At 34.1% G+C, this 15676-nt stretch overlaps 1 protein-coding gene across 11 annotated transcripts in view; it reads right to left on the minus strand.

Moving 5' to 3' along the window:
- The window catches only part of Stxbp5l (syntaxin binding protein 5L), a 424978-nt gene that overhangs the window by 133865 nt on the left and 275437 nt on the right, over positions 1-15676 (minus strand). For all 11 annotated transcript variants that reach the window (XM_047563364.1, XM_047563362.1, XM_047563358.1 and 8 more), the window contains exons 15-17: positions 7488-7528; positions 4592-4809; positions 1253-1425 (exon numbers count right to left, since the gene is read on the minus strand). In XM_047563364.1, the coding sequence (XP_047419320.1) occupies positions 1253-1425; positions 4592-4809; positions 7488-7528 (432 nt within the window). The remainder of the gene's footprint in view (positions 1-1252; positions 1426-4591; positions 4810-7487; positions 7529-15676) is intronic.

Here is a 15676-nt window from a genome sequence, read left to right on the forward strand (position 1 = left end):
ACTTCAACAATTATTGGTCACCCCATCTCCACTACCAGATCTTTTTTTTTTTTTTTTGGTACTGGGGATTGAACTCAGGGCCTTGTGCTTCTAAGGCAAGCACTCTATCTACTGAGCTATATCCCCAGCCCACTACCAGATCTTTGTTGATTTCATTGGTTTTAGTATCTCATCACTATTTGAAAAAATTATCTGACTTTAAAGAAAAATATTTTGGTAATTTAAAGACTCATGCTTTAATGAAAATCTTCTAACTTAACAAATAGATCTACAGTATTTTCTTGTACATTTTTGTTCTCTTTCCAGTTTTCACTTTAAAAGTAATCAAATAAGAAAAGTGATATAAAGGGGAAGTTAAATATATAAATTCATAACATTATGAAAGATTTGTCTCCCCTCCCCCTACTTATATTTTTTAACTTCATAAGAAAAATGTGGGGAGGAAAAGTAAGAATTATTACTAATTGTATGTAGTTTGTTCCTGAAATTATATCTCTAAATTTTCCATGTTTTCATAAGAAATGAGGAAACTAGCTGTCTAAAGTTCTTCAAGGAGAAGATGTATATATTTTCATATGGGGCTTAGAGAAATTCCTTATTTTGGCTTAATGCTTCATTCGATTAACACCAGAAACATTTGACAGTAGAAAAGCAGTAATACTTAATGCCCTATACTAAAAAGAATTTAACAATTAAGATAAATATTATTATAGGCTTTATTAACTAGGTTTTATTTGATAATGATACTAGACTTTATTTAGATATATTGAGTGAACACTTTGTTAATAGCAACAGTTAGAAAAAATAAATATTATACTACAATGTACTAGCTGTCATGAGAGACATTTTATTTTCTAATACATTTTCTTATAGTAAATAGTAAGCGCTTTTTTTTTTTTTTGATTCTAGGAAAGTTAAAGAAATTTCATAAATATTTTTTCAACTGAAAAGTACCAAGTAAGCGACCAATTTTTGCAATGCCAAGTTTCCTATTCTATCAAAGTCATGTTTTCTTTAGGATCTTTCTTGGATATAAAGAAATGAATAAATAAGTCAAAGAAGGGTGAAAATACTATGTCCTTTTCATGGATGTTCAAAGAAGACACCAGGGTACCCGTTGGTGGATTGAAGATCAGTTGACAACTTGAGAGAACAGTGAATTTATATGTCACAGTTTCCAAGAATCATATGATTTATGTGTAAAGTATGTTAAAATTAAACATTTTAAACCTTTACAGTTTAAAACTCTTACTTGAGGCATGGGATACTGTCCTTTGTGACTCCTTCACTAGCCACGGTGTTAGTGCTCCCTGAAAGACTCCTTGAAGAAGGAAGCTGGGATGAGAGATCTGAAAATGGAGGACTTGTTTCTGGTTCAGGAGTAATAATATCTTCAATATCATACTGAAGTCGTACCTCTAATGACTTAAAAAAAATCAGGTTTTAGTTTAACCTACATCATAATAATAAATAATCACATTAATATACCTGATAGCTTTTGTTAATTACTTATAATTTTTCAGATTAATACAATTTCAATTTATAGTAATTCAATTAATTTATATTAATTCCATTTCAACTTATAGTAAAGTTAATAGGTATCTCAAACTGAATTAAGTAGTGAATTATATAGAAAATTCAGTTGCAATCACAGAAAAGTACATTTTTATTCTCCAGAATTATAAGACAAATACCTGCCAGTGGAGATAGCTTTTCTTAAGATAAATTATAATCTTATTTCTTAAGATAAATTATAAACTATATTTTGATATTTGACACAATAAATGAGATATTCATCATGATTATTCCAATGAAATAAATTAAACTGTATGTACATGTGGGTGTATAGGTTCCTATTATTTGTACAAAACTTTTAGTTTAAACAACTTTCATTTCATTTTGACTCTAATTCAATAAGAAGAAATTTCCAAAAGAAATTTTACATTTTTGATATCTGTTTCATTACTGTAGTTTTTAATTTCATTAGTTTGATCATAACTACATAATGATAACTTTTATAGGAATACAAAGATAATCACAAAACCTTGTTTAAAACTAATTTATTTTAAAGTAGTGCTTTATGATCACATTAAATGCTTTAATTAAAACTGATATTAAGGGCTGGAGATGAAGCTTAGTGGTAGAGCATTTGCCTAGCAAATGTGTATGATCCCTAGCACCCCAAAACAACAACTGATTTTATAACAAATTTACAGTGTTAAAATGTACTTTCTTGAGATTGAAAACAATTGCAAAAATGATAACAGGGAGTGGTGAATATAAAATATAAATATGAGTGTTAATATATTTTTTAAAAAGTATTTTTAATTAGAGGTAGACACAATATCTTTGTTTTCATTTACTTATTTTTATGTGGAGCTGAGGATCGAACACAGTGTCTCACACGTGCTAAGCAAGCACTCTATCACTGAGCCAATCCCAGCTTCAGTCATGACCCCAGGCCCTGTTAATATCTTAAACTTCCAAGAAAACCCAATAGTAATGAAAATAATAATTATCAATTATTGAGTAAATGCTAGTATTTTTATATAATCATCATAAAAGCCCTATGAAATTGCTGTTAGTACTTCCATTTCATTTTTATATTCTATTTTATTAACACAGAAAATTATGTAGGAAATAAAAGTGAATTGTACTCAGACTCTAGTACTGCCTACAGCCTTGTAAACTAAAATTTAGTCACACAGATATTCAATGGCTAAGCTAGAAGTAAAATCTAGGTATGTATGACTTAAAGCTCAAGATTTTAAATGTAATATAAAAAGTGATATTAATTTTAGCTATTGAGTTAAAAATACTTATACACAGACATAGAGCAAATAAGTCTTCATCTTATGGTAAAATGGCAAAACAGTAGACAAGGTCTATTATCTAGAGATATCTAGATATCTATTATCTAGAGATCTCTCACTCCAGTCAGAATGGCAATTATCAAGAATATAAGTAACAATAAATGTCAGTGAGGATGTGGGGCAAAGGTACACTTATACATTGCTGGTGGGACTGCAAATTGGTGCAACCACTAAGGAAAGCAGCAGTATGGAGATTCCTCAGAAAACTAATGGAACCACCATTTGACCCAGTAATTTCACTCCTCAGTATGTACTCAAAGAACTTCAAATCAGCATACTACAGTGACAATGACACATCAATATTTATAGCAGCTTAATTCATAATATATAAGCTATGGAACCAACCTAGATACACTCCAACAGATGAATGGATAAAGAAAATGTAGTATATATACATAATGGAATATCACTTAGCCATAAAGAAGAATGGCTTTATGACAATTGCAGGTAAATGAAAGGATCTTGAGACTATCTTGCTAAGTGAAATAAGCCAATCCCCAAAATACAAAGGTCAAATGGTCTCTATGAAATGTGAACACTAACACACAACAACAGGGGAGAGGGGAAGAGTAGAAGTTCATTGCATTAGACAAAGGGCAATGAAGGGAAGGAAGGGGGATAATATTAGGTAAGACAGTGAAATGAATCTGACATAACTTTCCTATATATATAGGACATACATTATATGATACAACATTGTCTACATCCACAAGAATGGGATCCTAATTAGAATGAGATATACTCCATGTTTGTACAAACATGGCAAAATAGACTACAGTAATGTATAAGTAACTGGAAAAATAAACATGCTTTAAAAATTAAGATTAGGTAAGTTAACCCCATAATTATTTTTATCCTATAAATCGGGGAGGAAGGAGGCAAGTGTTAGGAATAATAATGGCCAAATTATATTGTCATAGTGTGTACATGTACTAATATGTAACAACAAATTCTATCATCATGTACAACTACAATGCAATGACAAAAAAAAAAGTGGCTGGAGTTGCGGCTAAGTGGTAGAGTGAACACCTAGCACACGTTAGGCACTGGATTCAATCCTCAGCACCACATATAAATAAATAAAGGCATTGTGTCCACCTACAAAAAAAAATTTTAAAAATAAAAAATAAAAATAACCTCATCATAGCTTAGAAACATTTACAACAATTAGTTGATGAGAAAGCACAAATTGTTTAAACTTTTAAAAATAAACATTTGACAAGGTCTGCACTAATATGACTTTTGTACAAAGAAATCAATAAATCAGTAAAGAAAAGAAATGTATAATACATATAAACATATTTTTCTTTGCCAATCATATTAAATAAATAATAAAAACTAATACTGAAATTCTAACATTGGAAATTAATATTCAGAAGGACTTAATTCATTTTGGTCAGGTAGATATAACATCAAAGATATATAAAGATCTTATGTAACATCAAAGAGGAAAATGAGAAAAATATCATTTTTAATAGCAAGATTAGCCTAAAATACTAAGCTCATTTTGACAAAGAAAGTAAGTTTTGATAGAGAATTGTTCCTGTAATTTCAAACTAAGCCACATGTTATATTAAGTAACAAAATTCTATGAATTATATTAGTGGTCACATACTATACTCTTGATGGCTTAAAACTATACCAAGAAGTAGCCCAAATCCAGTAACTGCTTTCTTTTAATAACTGCAAGTGCGAAAGTTTAGTTTTAAATAACTTACCACTATTTCTGTTGTAATTTCATGTCTGCTGAATTTATAAATTATGACGTAGGCAGAGACTCCTGATACACAAAATATTCTGCTTTCTGGACACCAGTAAATCATCTGAATAGCATATGGATCTTCTTCTACAATTTCACATGTTTGTTTGCCTTCTCCTACCTTCTGTTTTTCAAAGACTTTTGAAGTTTTTAGCTTGTACAGCATCTGCAGAGTTACTGCAAAATATTGAAACATAGTTACTTTCTAATTAGAATATAATTCTTAGAATATAATATCAACAATATTCTAATTATAATATGATTCTTAGATAATGTTAAAGCTTAGTCAATGTATTTATTAGACCACAAAGGAATCCAAGTAAAGAAAATTACATTTAACCAGTAATCATTCAATGTAATGATCTCATATCAGTACTGGGAGAGAGACCACGGGGGGAGAGGGAACATTCTTTGAGCATTACCATCTGTCAAGCAATATGTATTTGCTGAGAAAAGTTCTATGACATAGGTAGTTTTTATCCTTACTGACCAAAACTGTGGTTCAGAAATTTTACGATGGAAATACTGAACATAATCTCTCCTAGGGGTGATTTCTCCTTTTTTTCATAATATTCCCTTTTGATTGCTAGATAAAAGTTTTATGCTATCCCCAAAGTGTTTACCCAACTCAAAAACATTTAGATACTTTTCTGGATGAGAAACATTATAATTTACCAGCTAGCAACATTGGGAAATCAAGAATCTATAATTATTTTAAGAAAGAGCTCTTCTGAATGACTCTGTGTCAAAAAAAGGATAAAATATTATCTCATAAGTTTTGGATTTGGGAATTATTTTCAAGAATATTTGGGGGGAAATATTTTTTCCATTTGAGAGCATGATAACAACCCACCCACAAAATGATGTGAATCTACAAATGTCTCTCAGAAAAATTTAAAAAATCAAATTCTTGCCCAAAGTGTACAATCTAAATTTAATCATCAAAAACATTAGTCAAAACCAAATTTAAGGTGATTCTTATTTTGTAACTGTCAAGAACTCAAAACTATCAATATCATGAAATAAAGACTAAATATACATGATAACTAAATATAACAAACTATCCTAGAGTTTCTTTTATATAAAGGATATTATTGGGAGAATTGGCAAAAGTTGAATAAGATCTGGTTTATTAGTCTAATTTTAATAACTATATTTAGGTTATATAAAAGAATTTGTGTATTTAGGTATACAGTGTTAGAGGAGTACTGTGTTTACTCTCAAATGATTTTAAAAGCTACATGCATATGTGCATATTTTGTGTATACATATGTACATCAGCGTGAAAGAATATCAGAAGGAGAGAAAATGAATAAGAAGAAAAGGAGAGGGAGGAAGAGAGGGTAATGAGGAGAGTGAAACAGACTGGGGAGGGGGAACAAATGTAGGTCACATTGAAATTGGAGAAATCTGGATGAAAGTTCTACAACATCATAATATTTTTTTTCAAATTTTCTGTAAATGATATCATTTCAGTTTGAAATGATATCAAACTAAAATAGCTTCTAAATTGGCAATGAATGTGATAAAAATAGCATTTTATTAAAATTAACTTTTTAACATATTATGCATGCTAAGGAGTGCTATGCCCTCTAATGGTTGTTAAGAGGTTCTATCTCATTTTAGAAACTAAGGAATGACAACGCATTAATTTTGTTCCAGGAACAAAGTCCGATTTGCATGAAAAGATTTAAATTTTAAATCAATTGCTCTTTATTGTGAGAGGTCAGAAAGGGGGTCAGAATCCAAAGCTTTAGATCTTTTAATCATTTTCTGATGCTTATGGTTTGCCCAGGACTCAACCATGTGGATAAGAGCATCAAGAATTGACTTTGTTCTTTGCTTTTTTCTGTTTATTACAGTCTGCCTCAGAAGCTCTTCATTTCTATAGCTGCAAATATAACTTTCATGCTGCTTCATCAGTTTCCATTCCTGCTTGTTCTCCCTATCAGCTGGAAGCTTTTACTTGGATTTTCTGGCATTACCACAAAATTCAGGCCTCAAAACTTCTCATATTCCTTAATTCCAAAAGAGTTAACTACATCTTCCTGGTTGCCAATCCTCAGAAACTTAGAATCATTACTAATTTATTCATCTCATCCTACTCCTAGTAAATCTTAATTATCTTCCAAAAATTCATATTGTAACTCTATTAAAATATTGTTCCTGGATTTAATGGGTCCAAGTAAATCTCTGCCATTTCTGGTAAAAGACAGAATTTGGGTTGTACTACACTTAGAAATCTTGTATGTTTTGCCTTGATTTATGTATGTATATTCCTTTGTCTTTTCTTGGGAGTTTAAGTTTTCTGAAGGACATAGATGGGCATATTGAAGAATTAAGGATATTTCCATGTCCTTCGACATCAAGCAGATACCTTATTTATTTCTAAATTACACAATTCTCAAGAATTTATAAAGAATTTTTACCATGACCAAATAATTTACTTTTATTTCCACAGGACTTAACAGATGAGTAGAAATACAAAGTCAAAAAAAGAGGAATAAAAGCATTTGTCCAAGACCATATAGCCAAGAAGCAAAGGAAATTCCTTCAATAGAGTTAATGTGACAAAAGTTTAATATTATTTTCTGATGCACCATGCCCTTTTTGTGTGTGTGTGTGTGTGTGTGTGTGTATTTATACACACACACACACACATATATATATATAAATGTACACATATAAAATTTAAAATGATCTAACAATATAGGAAATACATCTTTGAAACACAGCCATATATTTAGGATAAAATTATTTCTGAAATGTTAGTTGTCAAAACTAAAAAGTGGTGGATGCTACAAGTAAATATTAACCAAGTGTTTTTGACTATACAGGGATAAATTTAAACTTACTTGCAGAAGCATCCCAAAATTTTATTGCTCCATCTGCGTGACTAGATAAAAAAAATTAGTATTAATTAAAGTTCACCATATAAAAATCATCACTCCAAATGTATAAAACTTGTTACTGTTGAATATTTTTATTTAAAAATACCATTCTAATGAAAATCAATGTATGATAAACCATTTCTAAACTCAAAACAATACTTTGCTTTTTTAAATAATAAACCAAAATCTAAAGGTTAGAAAAAGAACAATTCCTTAGATTTTACTGTAAGATTTTATAGGTAATAGCAGTGAAAAATGGCCTATGGAAAATGAACAATATTCTTAAGTAAAATTGTTTCTATTCAATGAAAGATAACAATTTTGAAATAAGCAATATATAAAAACATATCCCTAAAATTTTAAATTGTCATGATTCATTAATAAATAACCTTATGTCAATTCTATAAAAACTCATTTACATGATAGATTCTCAGCTTTAAGCCAATCCCCAAAACCAAAGGCTGAATGTTCTCTGTGATATGCAGATGCTGACTCAAAATAGGTGGTGGGTGGGGGGAGGGAGAAATGGAGGTTCACTGGGTTGGAAAAGGCAGAGTTGGGGAAAGGGAGGAGGCATGGGAATGGGAAAGACAGTAGAATGAGTCACATATAACTTTCCCATGTTCATGTATGAATACACAACCAGTGTAATTCCACATCATGTATAATCACAAAAAATTGGGAAGTTATATTCCATGTATGTATAATATGTCAAAATACATTCTGTAATGTATAACTAAAAAGAACAAATAAAAATTTTTTAAGAACTCATTTATAAAACAGGAGCAAATATACTTTCTAGTTCATTCAATGAAGTCATCATTATTTTGACACTGAAACCAGGGGAAAAAATTTACAGGAAAAGAAAATTAAACACCATTGTCCTTCATGAACATAGGCATAAAAATTGTCAACAAAATACCAAAGTTCCAGGCATGATGATATATGCCTGTAATACCTGCTAGTGGGAAGCTGCGGCAGGAAGGTCAGGAGTATAAGACTCACCTAGACAGCTTTGCAATACAGTCTCAAAATAAAATAAAAAGGGCTGGGATGGGGCTCAGTGACAAATTACCTGCCTACCATATGTGAGACCTTGGGTTCAAGTCCCAATAATGAAAAAATATTAATATGCAAATTAAAATGAGCAATATATAGAAAGACTAATACATCATAACTGAGTGAGGTTTATCTTAGGCATGCAAACAGTTAAACATTTTTTAGCAAATCACTGTATTAATTCACTATACTGTCAAATTGAAGAAGAAAAGCAATAAAAGCAGAAAAAGCATTTGATAAAAATTTACTACCCATTCATTTAAAAAGAAAACCCACAATAAATTATGAACACAAGAAACTTCTTTGACCTGATGATAGGCATCTAGAAACAATTTATAGACATTGCCTAACATAAATAATGATAAAAGACCAAATTTTTTCTCCCCTAAGATCAAGAACAAAGCAAAAAATCTTCACTCTCACCATTCTCACCACTGTAGTAAGGAAAGGTAAAGAAATAAAAGGTACAGAGATTGAAAAGGAAGAAATGGAATTACTTCTATCTGCAGATTACATGATTAGTATGGAGAAAAACCCAGAGATTCTACAAAAGAGATACTAGAACTCAAATGAGTTCAGCACAATTATAAGATAAAATACAAATATACAAAAACAATTGTTTTAATAGTAAAAAAAAAAAAAAAAACTATTGGTTCTTTAACAAATGACCATTTAAAATAGTAACAAGACCACAAAATATTTAAACATAATTTATGCTGTATCTGTATGCTGAAACTACAAAATGCTGGTATAAAAATATTCAAACTTATAACAATGTCAAATTGTTCCAAATTTACAAATTTATACTCCCATTTACAATATAGAGACTTCATTAAGTTAAATCCTTCCCAACACTTGTTTCTGACAGACTTCTGAATTTTCTTTCAATATGGGCTGAATGTGAAATAGTATGTCATTATGGTTTTAACTTGAATTAATTAACTTCCCTAATTATTAATGAGATCAAACCATATAAGTTTTCTCCTCAGATAAAGGCCTTTTTTTTTTTGTCTGTTTTTCAAATGAATTGATGACTTTTTCTTTTATTGATTCATAGTTAGTTACATATTCTGGATACAAAATTTTGTAGTTTTATGTATGTTATAAATATCTTCCCTTTTATTGCTTGCATCTTCATTTTCTTTGTGAGGATGTTTTCCAAAATGTATAGATTAACTATTCTTAGTCTTGTTTCCCAAATTTTCTGTTCCCACTAACTTTTCTATCAAGCAAAAAGAAAGATTTTTCCAATATAATTTTAACTTTGCAAAATTTCTCCTTATATTTCTTTCAATATTTGGTTTACAAATCTTAAAAACATATTAAGTATATGCAAATTTAAAATCATACCTTCCATTTAAACTGAAACTTTAAATGTAATGCTCTATTTCTGGGAATATTTGGCCAAAAAGTATATAATTATCTGATCTTGCCCTAGCCTCACTAAATACCTCTTTGTTAGTGTTTACAGTATGTTTTTAAAAATCATTACACAAGAGCCTTTATGAATACATATATATAAATAAAATGTATTATTAAACAGCATTGAGATAGATTTCTTTCAGTGTAGAATTACAAACTTTATTTTAGCTGGTCCAATTTTGACCATGTATATTTAATATAATTACTTTTACATTCTGCTTAAACATATCATCTTATTTATTGGTTTATATTCTCCCATACAGAAATATATTTTTTTCTATATATTCTCATTTCTTTTCAACAGATTTACTTTATTGTGGCAAAATTCACAGAACATAAAATATATCATTTTAATGATTTAAAGTGTGTAATTCCGGCGGGCCAAGATGGCGGACTAGAGGGCGGCTGCATTTCATGTTGCTCCAGGACGCAGGATTCAAAAGAGGAGATAGTGAGAGACTTGGGACCAACTCAAAGCCGCTGGGTGAGTCTCCCCTGTTGGGGAGTCGTCCCGGATGGGGCGGTAGCTCCGGAACGCAGGGAATTTGTGAAGTGGAGTTGCACGGCGAGATGCCCCTCCCCCCGCTGGAGCGGTAAACACGGACAACTGGGATCATCGTAGAGGAGGCAGCTCAGCACAGCGCCTGGACTCGAGCAACCACTGGGGCTCCGGGCAGCTGCCTGAGCTGCAGGGCGAGCTGTCTGGACCCAGAGCGACCACTTCTGAACACCGGGGGTTGCCCGGAGGAGGAGGAGAAGCCCGGCAGGTCGCTTGGTCTGGGAGTGACTGCATCAGAGCCGCGGGCGGTTGCCAGAGGAGGAGCTGCGTGGTGAACTGTTTGAACTCAGAGCGAGCGCTCCTGAACACCGGGGGGACTGCCCGGAGGAAGAGGGGGAGCACGCGGGGATGCTTGGTCTAGGAGTGACTGCATCAGAGTCACAGGCAGTTGCCAGAGGAGGAGCTGCGTGGTGAACTGTTTGAACTCAGAACAACTGCTCCAGAACACTGGTGGCCTGCCTGGAGGAGGAGAGTGGTGGGACGCTTGGTCTGGGAGTGACTGCATCAGGGCCGCAGGTGGTTGCCAGAGGAGGAGGCGAGTGGTGAGTTGATTGGACTAGAGGCGCCTGCTCCTGAACACCGGTGGCCGGCCTGGAGGAGGAGCGTGGTGAGTCGCTTGGTCTCGGAGTCACCGCTCCTGAACACCCGGGGGGCTACCCCGAGGAGGAGGAGGAGGAACGGAGCGGGTCACTTGGACTTGGAGTGACTGCCTGGGTCTGCGGGTGGTTGGCGGGAGGAGGAGACCCGAAGTGGGGTGTTTGGACTCCTGGTGACTGTGTCGGAGACCGGGCGGCTGTCCGGAGGAGGAGGGGTGTGTCGGGTCTCTGGGTCTTGGAGCTATTGTGCGGGGCTCCAGGTGGTGGCTCAGGGGAGGGGCTGCATAGCCAGGCTATTGGTGCAGAGCAGGGTCCCAGGAGCTAGGTGGCTTCTTGCTGGAGGAGCCGCACAGAGACACGCCTAGGAGCGGAGCAAAGTTTCCAGGGCGGCGGGCAGATTCTCTGGGAGAGGCAGCCTAAGGAGACTCACCTGTGAAGGGTGAGGCTCCCAGGCCCAGGACGTAGGTCCGGGCCCCTGGGATCGTTGCAGAGGAAGACAGTCCAGCCCAGGTGGTAGTTGTAGATTGAGGGGAACCTCTAGGAGGGCACCTGACCAGCGAGACGTCCCCACCGAGTGAGTCTTCCCGGCCTGGGGAGGTTCTCACACAGGGACGGTAAAACCAGAGACACAGGCACAAACAAGCCTTGCCTCAGCCCGCAGTCTAGTTCCTGATTGGATGACCATTGGTCAACAAGTGGAGGCACCTCTGCCCACTAGCAGGGAATATACGCCACCTGAGGGTCACCACCCCTAGAGAGGCAGCTTCTTCGTGGAGCTCTGCATTATCAACCTCCTCCAAGACTTCAGGCTACTGAAGGATAAGAGGGGATATACTAGCAATCTTCAGGGACATTATAAGTTGATAGAGGAAATCTGCAATATCTTAATGACCCACTGATTCCTGAACAATATGAGAAAACAAGGGAAGAAAATGCCCCAAACAAATCTAGATGCTACACCAATAAAATCCAACGACAGCATGGCAGAAGAAATGACAGAAAGGGAGTTCAGAATGTACGTAATTAAAATGATTAGGGAAGCAAACGATGAGATGGAAGAGCAAATGCAGGCATTGAATGATGAGATGAAAGAGCAAATGCAGGCATTGAACGATCGCACCAATCGACAGTTAACAGAGCAAATTCAGGAAGCAAAAGATCATTTCAATAAAGAGTTAGAGATATTGAAAAAAAACCAAACAGAAATCCTTGAAATGAAGGAAACAATAAACCAAATTAAGAACTCCATAGAAAGCATAACCAATAGGATAGAACACCTGGAAGACAGAACTTCAGATATTGAAGACAAAATATTTAACCTTGAAAACAAAGTTGAACAAACAGAGAAGATGGTGAGAAATCATGAACAGAATCTCCAAGAACTATGGGATATCATGAAAAGGCCAAATTTGAGAATTATTGGGATTGAGGAAGGCTTAGAGAAACAAACCAAAGGAATGAACAATCTATTTGAAGAAATAATATCAGAAAATTTCCCAAATCTGAAGAATGAAACGGAAAATCAAGTCCAAGAGGCTTATAGGACTCCAAATACACAAAATTACAACAGACCCACACCAAGGCACATTATAATGAAAATACCTAACATACAAAATAAAGACAGAATTTTAAAGGCTGTGAAAGAAAAGAACCAAATTACATTCAGGGGGAAGCCAATATGGATATCAGCAGATTTTTCAATCCAGACCCTAAAAGCTAGAAGGGCCTGGAACAACATTTTTCAAGCTCTGAAAGAAAATGGATGCCAACCAAGAATCTTATACCCAGCAAAACTTACCTTCAAATTTGACGATGAAATAAAATCATTCCATGATAAACAAAAACTAAAAGAATTTACAAAAAGAAAGCCAGCATTACAGAACATTCTCAGCAAAATATTTCATGAGGAAGAGACAAAAAACAAAGAAGCAAATCAGCAAAGGGAGGAATTATCCTAAAGGAACTGTCAAATAAAGGAGGAACCAAGATGTGTCAAAAATTTTAAATAGGAACCAAATGACTGGGAATACAAATCATATCTCAATAATAACCCTGAATGTTAATGGCCTGAATTCATCAATCAAAAGACATAGACTGGCAGATTGGATTAAAAAGAAAGATCCAACAATATGTTGCCTGCAAGAGACTCACCTCATAGAAAGAGATACCCATAGACTAAAGGTGAAAGGATGGGGGAAAACATACCATGCACATGGACTCAGCAAAAAAGCTGGAGTATCCATCCTCATTTCAGATAATGTGGACTTCAAGCCAATGTTAGTCAGAAGGGATAAAGAAGGACATTTCATACTGCTTAAGGGAAGCATAAATCAGCAAGATATAACAATCATAAACATCTATGCCCCAAACAGTGGCTCATCCATGTATGTTAAACAAATCCTTCTCAATTTTAGAAACCAAATAGACCATAACACAATAATACTAGGTGATTTTAACACGCCTCTTTCACCACTGGACAGATCTTCCAAACAAAAATTGAACAAAGAAACCATAGATCTCAATAACACAATCAATAATTTAGACTTAACAGACATTTATAGAATATACCATCCAACCAAGAGCGAATACACTTTCTTCTCAGCAGCACATGGATCCTTCTCTAAAATAGACCATATATTATGCCACAAAGCTAATGTCAGCAAATACAAGAAGATAGAGACACTACCTTGTATTCTATCAGATCATAATGGATTGAAGTTACAAATTAATGAAAGAGTAAAAAACAGAAACTACTCCAACACCTGGAGATTAAACAATATGCTACTATATGATGAATGGATAACAGAAGATATTAGGAAGGAAATTAAAAAATTCTTAGAGGTAAACGAGAACAAAGAAACATCATATCAAAATCTCTGGGACACTATGAAAGCAGTACTTAGAGGAAGATTTATTTCATGGAGCGCATTTAATAAAAGAAGTAAAACTCAAAAAATAAATGACCTAACACTACAGCTCAAAGCCCTAGAAAAAGAAGAACAAACCATCACCAAAAGTAGTAGAAGACAGGAAATAGTTAAACTGAGAGCTGAAATCAACGAAATTGAAACAAAAGAAACAATACAAAAAATTGACAAAATAAATAGTTGGTTCTTCAAAAAAATAAACAAAATTGATAAACCTTTAGCCACACTAACAAAGAGAAGATGAGAGAAAACCCAAATCACTAAAATTCGGAATGAACAAGGAAATATCACAACAGACACGACTGAAATACAAAACATAATTAGAAGCTATTTTGAAAATCTATACTCCAACAAAATAGAAAATTTCGAAGACATCAACAGGTTTCTAGAGACATATGAATTGCCCAAACTGAACGAGGAGGACATACACAATTTAAATAGACCAATCTCAAGTAATGAAATAGAAGAAGTCATCAAAAGCCTACCAACAAAGAAAAGTCCAGGACCAGATGGGTTCTCAGCCGAGTTCTACAAAACTTTTAAAGAAGAGCTCATTCCAATACTTCTCAAAGTATTCCAGAAAATAGAAGAGGAGGGAACTCTCCCAAACTCATTCTATGAAGCCAATATTACCCTGATTCCTAAACCAGACAGAGACACATCAAGGAAAGAAAATTTCAGACCAATATCCTTAATGAATATCAACGCAAAAATTCTAAACAAAATTTTAGCAAATCGCATACAAAAACATATTAAAAAGATAGTGCACCATGATCAAGTGGGTTTCATCCCAGGGATGCAAGGTTGGTTCAACATCAGGAAATCAATAAATGTCATTCACCATATCAATAGACTTAAAGTCAAGAATCACATGATTATTTCAATAGATGCAGAAAAAGCATTTGATAAAATACAGCACCCCTTCATGCTCAAAACACTAGAAAAAATAGGGATAGTGGGAACATTCCTTAACATTGTAAAGGCCATCTACGCTAAACCCATGGCTAATATCATTCTAAATGGTGAAAAACTGAAAGCATTCCCTCTAAAAACTGGAACAAGGCAGGGATGCCCTCTTTCACCACTTCTATTCAATATCGTCCTTGAAACTCTAGCCAGAGCAATTAGACAGACCAAAGAAATTAAAGGGATACGAATAGGAAAAGAAGAACTCAAACTATCCCTATTTGCTGATGATATGATGGTATACTTAGAGGAACCAGGAAATTCCACCAGAAAACTGTTAGATCTCATAAGTGAATTCAGTAAAGTAGCGGGATATAAGATCAATGCACATAAATCTAAGGCATTTTTATACATAAGCGATGAATCTTCAGAAAGAGAAATTAGGAAAACTACCCCATTCACAATAGCTTCGAAAAAAAATAAAGTATTTGGGAATCAATCTCACAAAAGAGGTGAAAGACCTCTACAATGAGAACTACAGAACACTAAAGAAAGAAATTCAAGAAAACCTTAGAAGATGGAAAGATCTCCCATGTTCTTGGATAGGAAGAATTAATATTGTCAAAATGGCCATAGTACCAAAAGTGCTATACAGATTCAATGCAATTCCAATTAAAATCCCAA

Source organism: Sciurus carolinensis, chromosome 9 (assembly GCF_902686445.1).
Source record: "Sciurus carolinensis chromosome 9, mSciCar1.2, whole genome shotgun sequence".
NCBI lineage: Eukaryota > Metazoa > Chordata > Mammalia > Rodentia > Sciuridae > Sciurus > Sciurus carolinensis.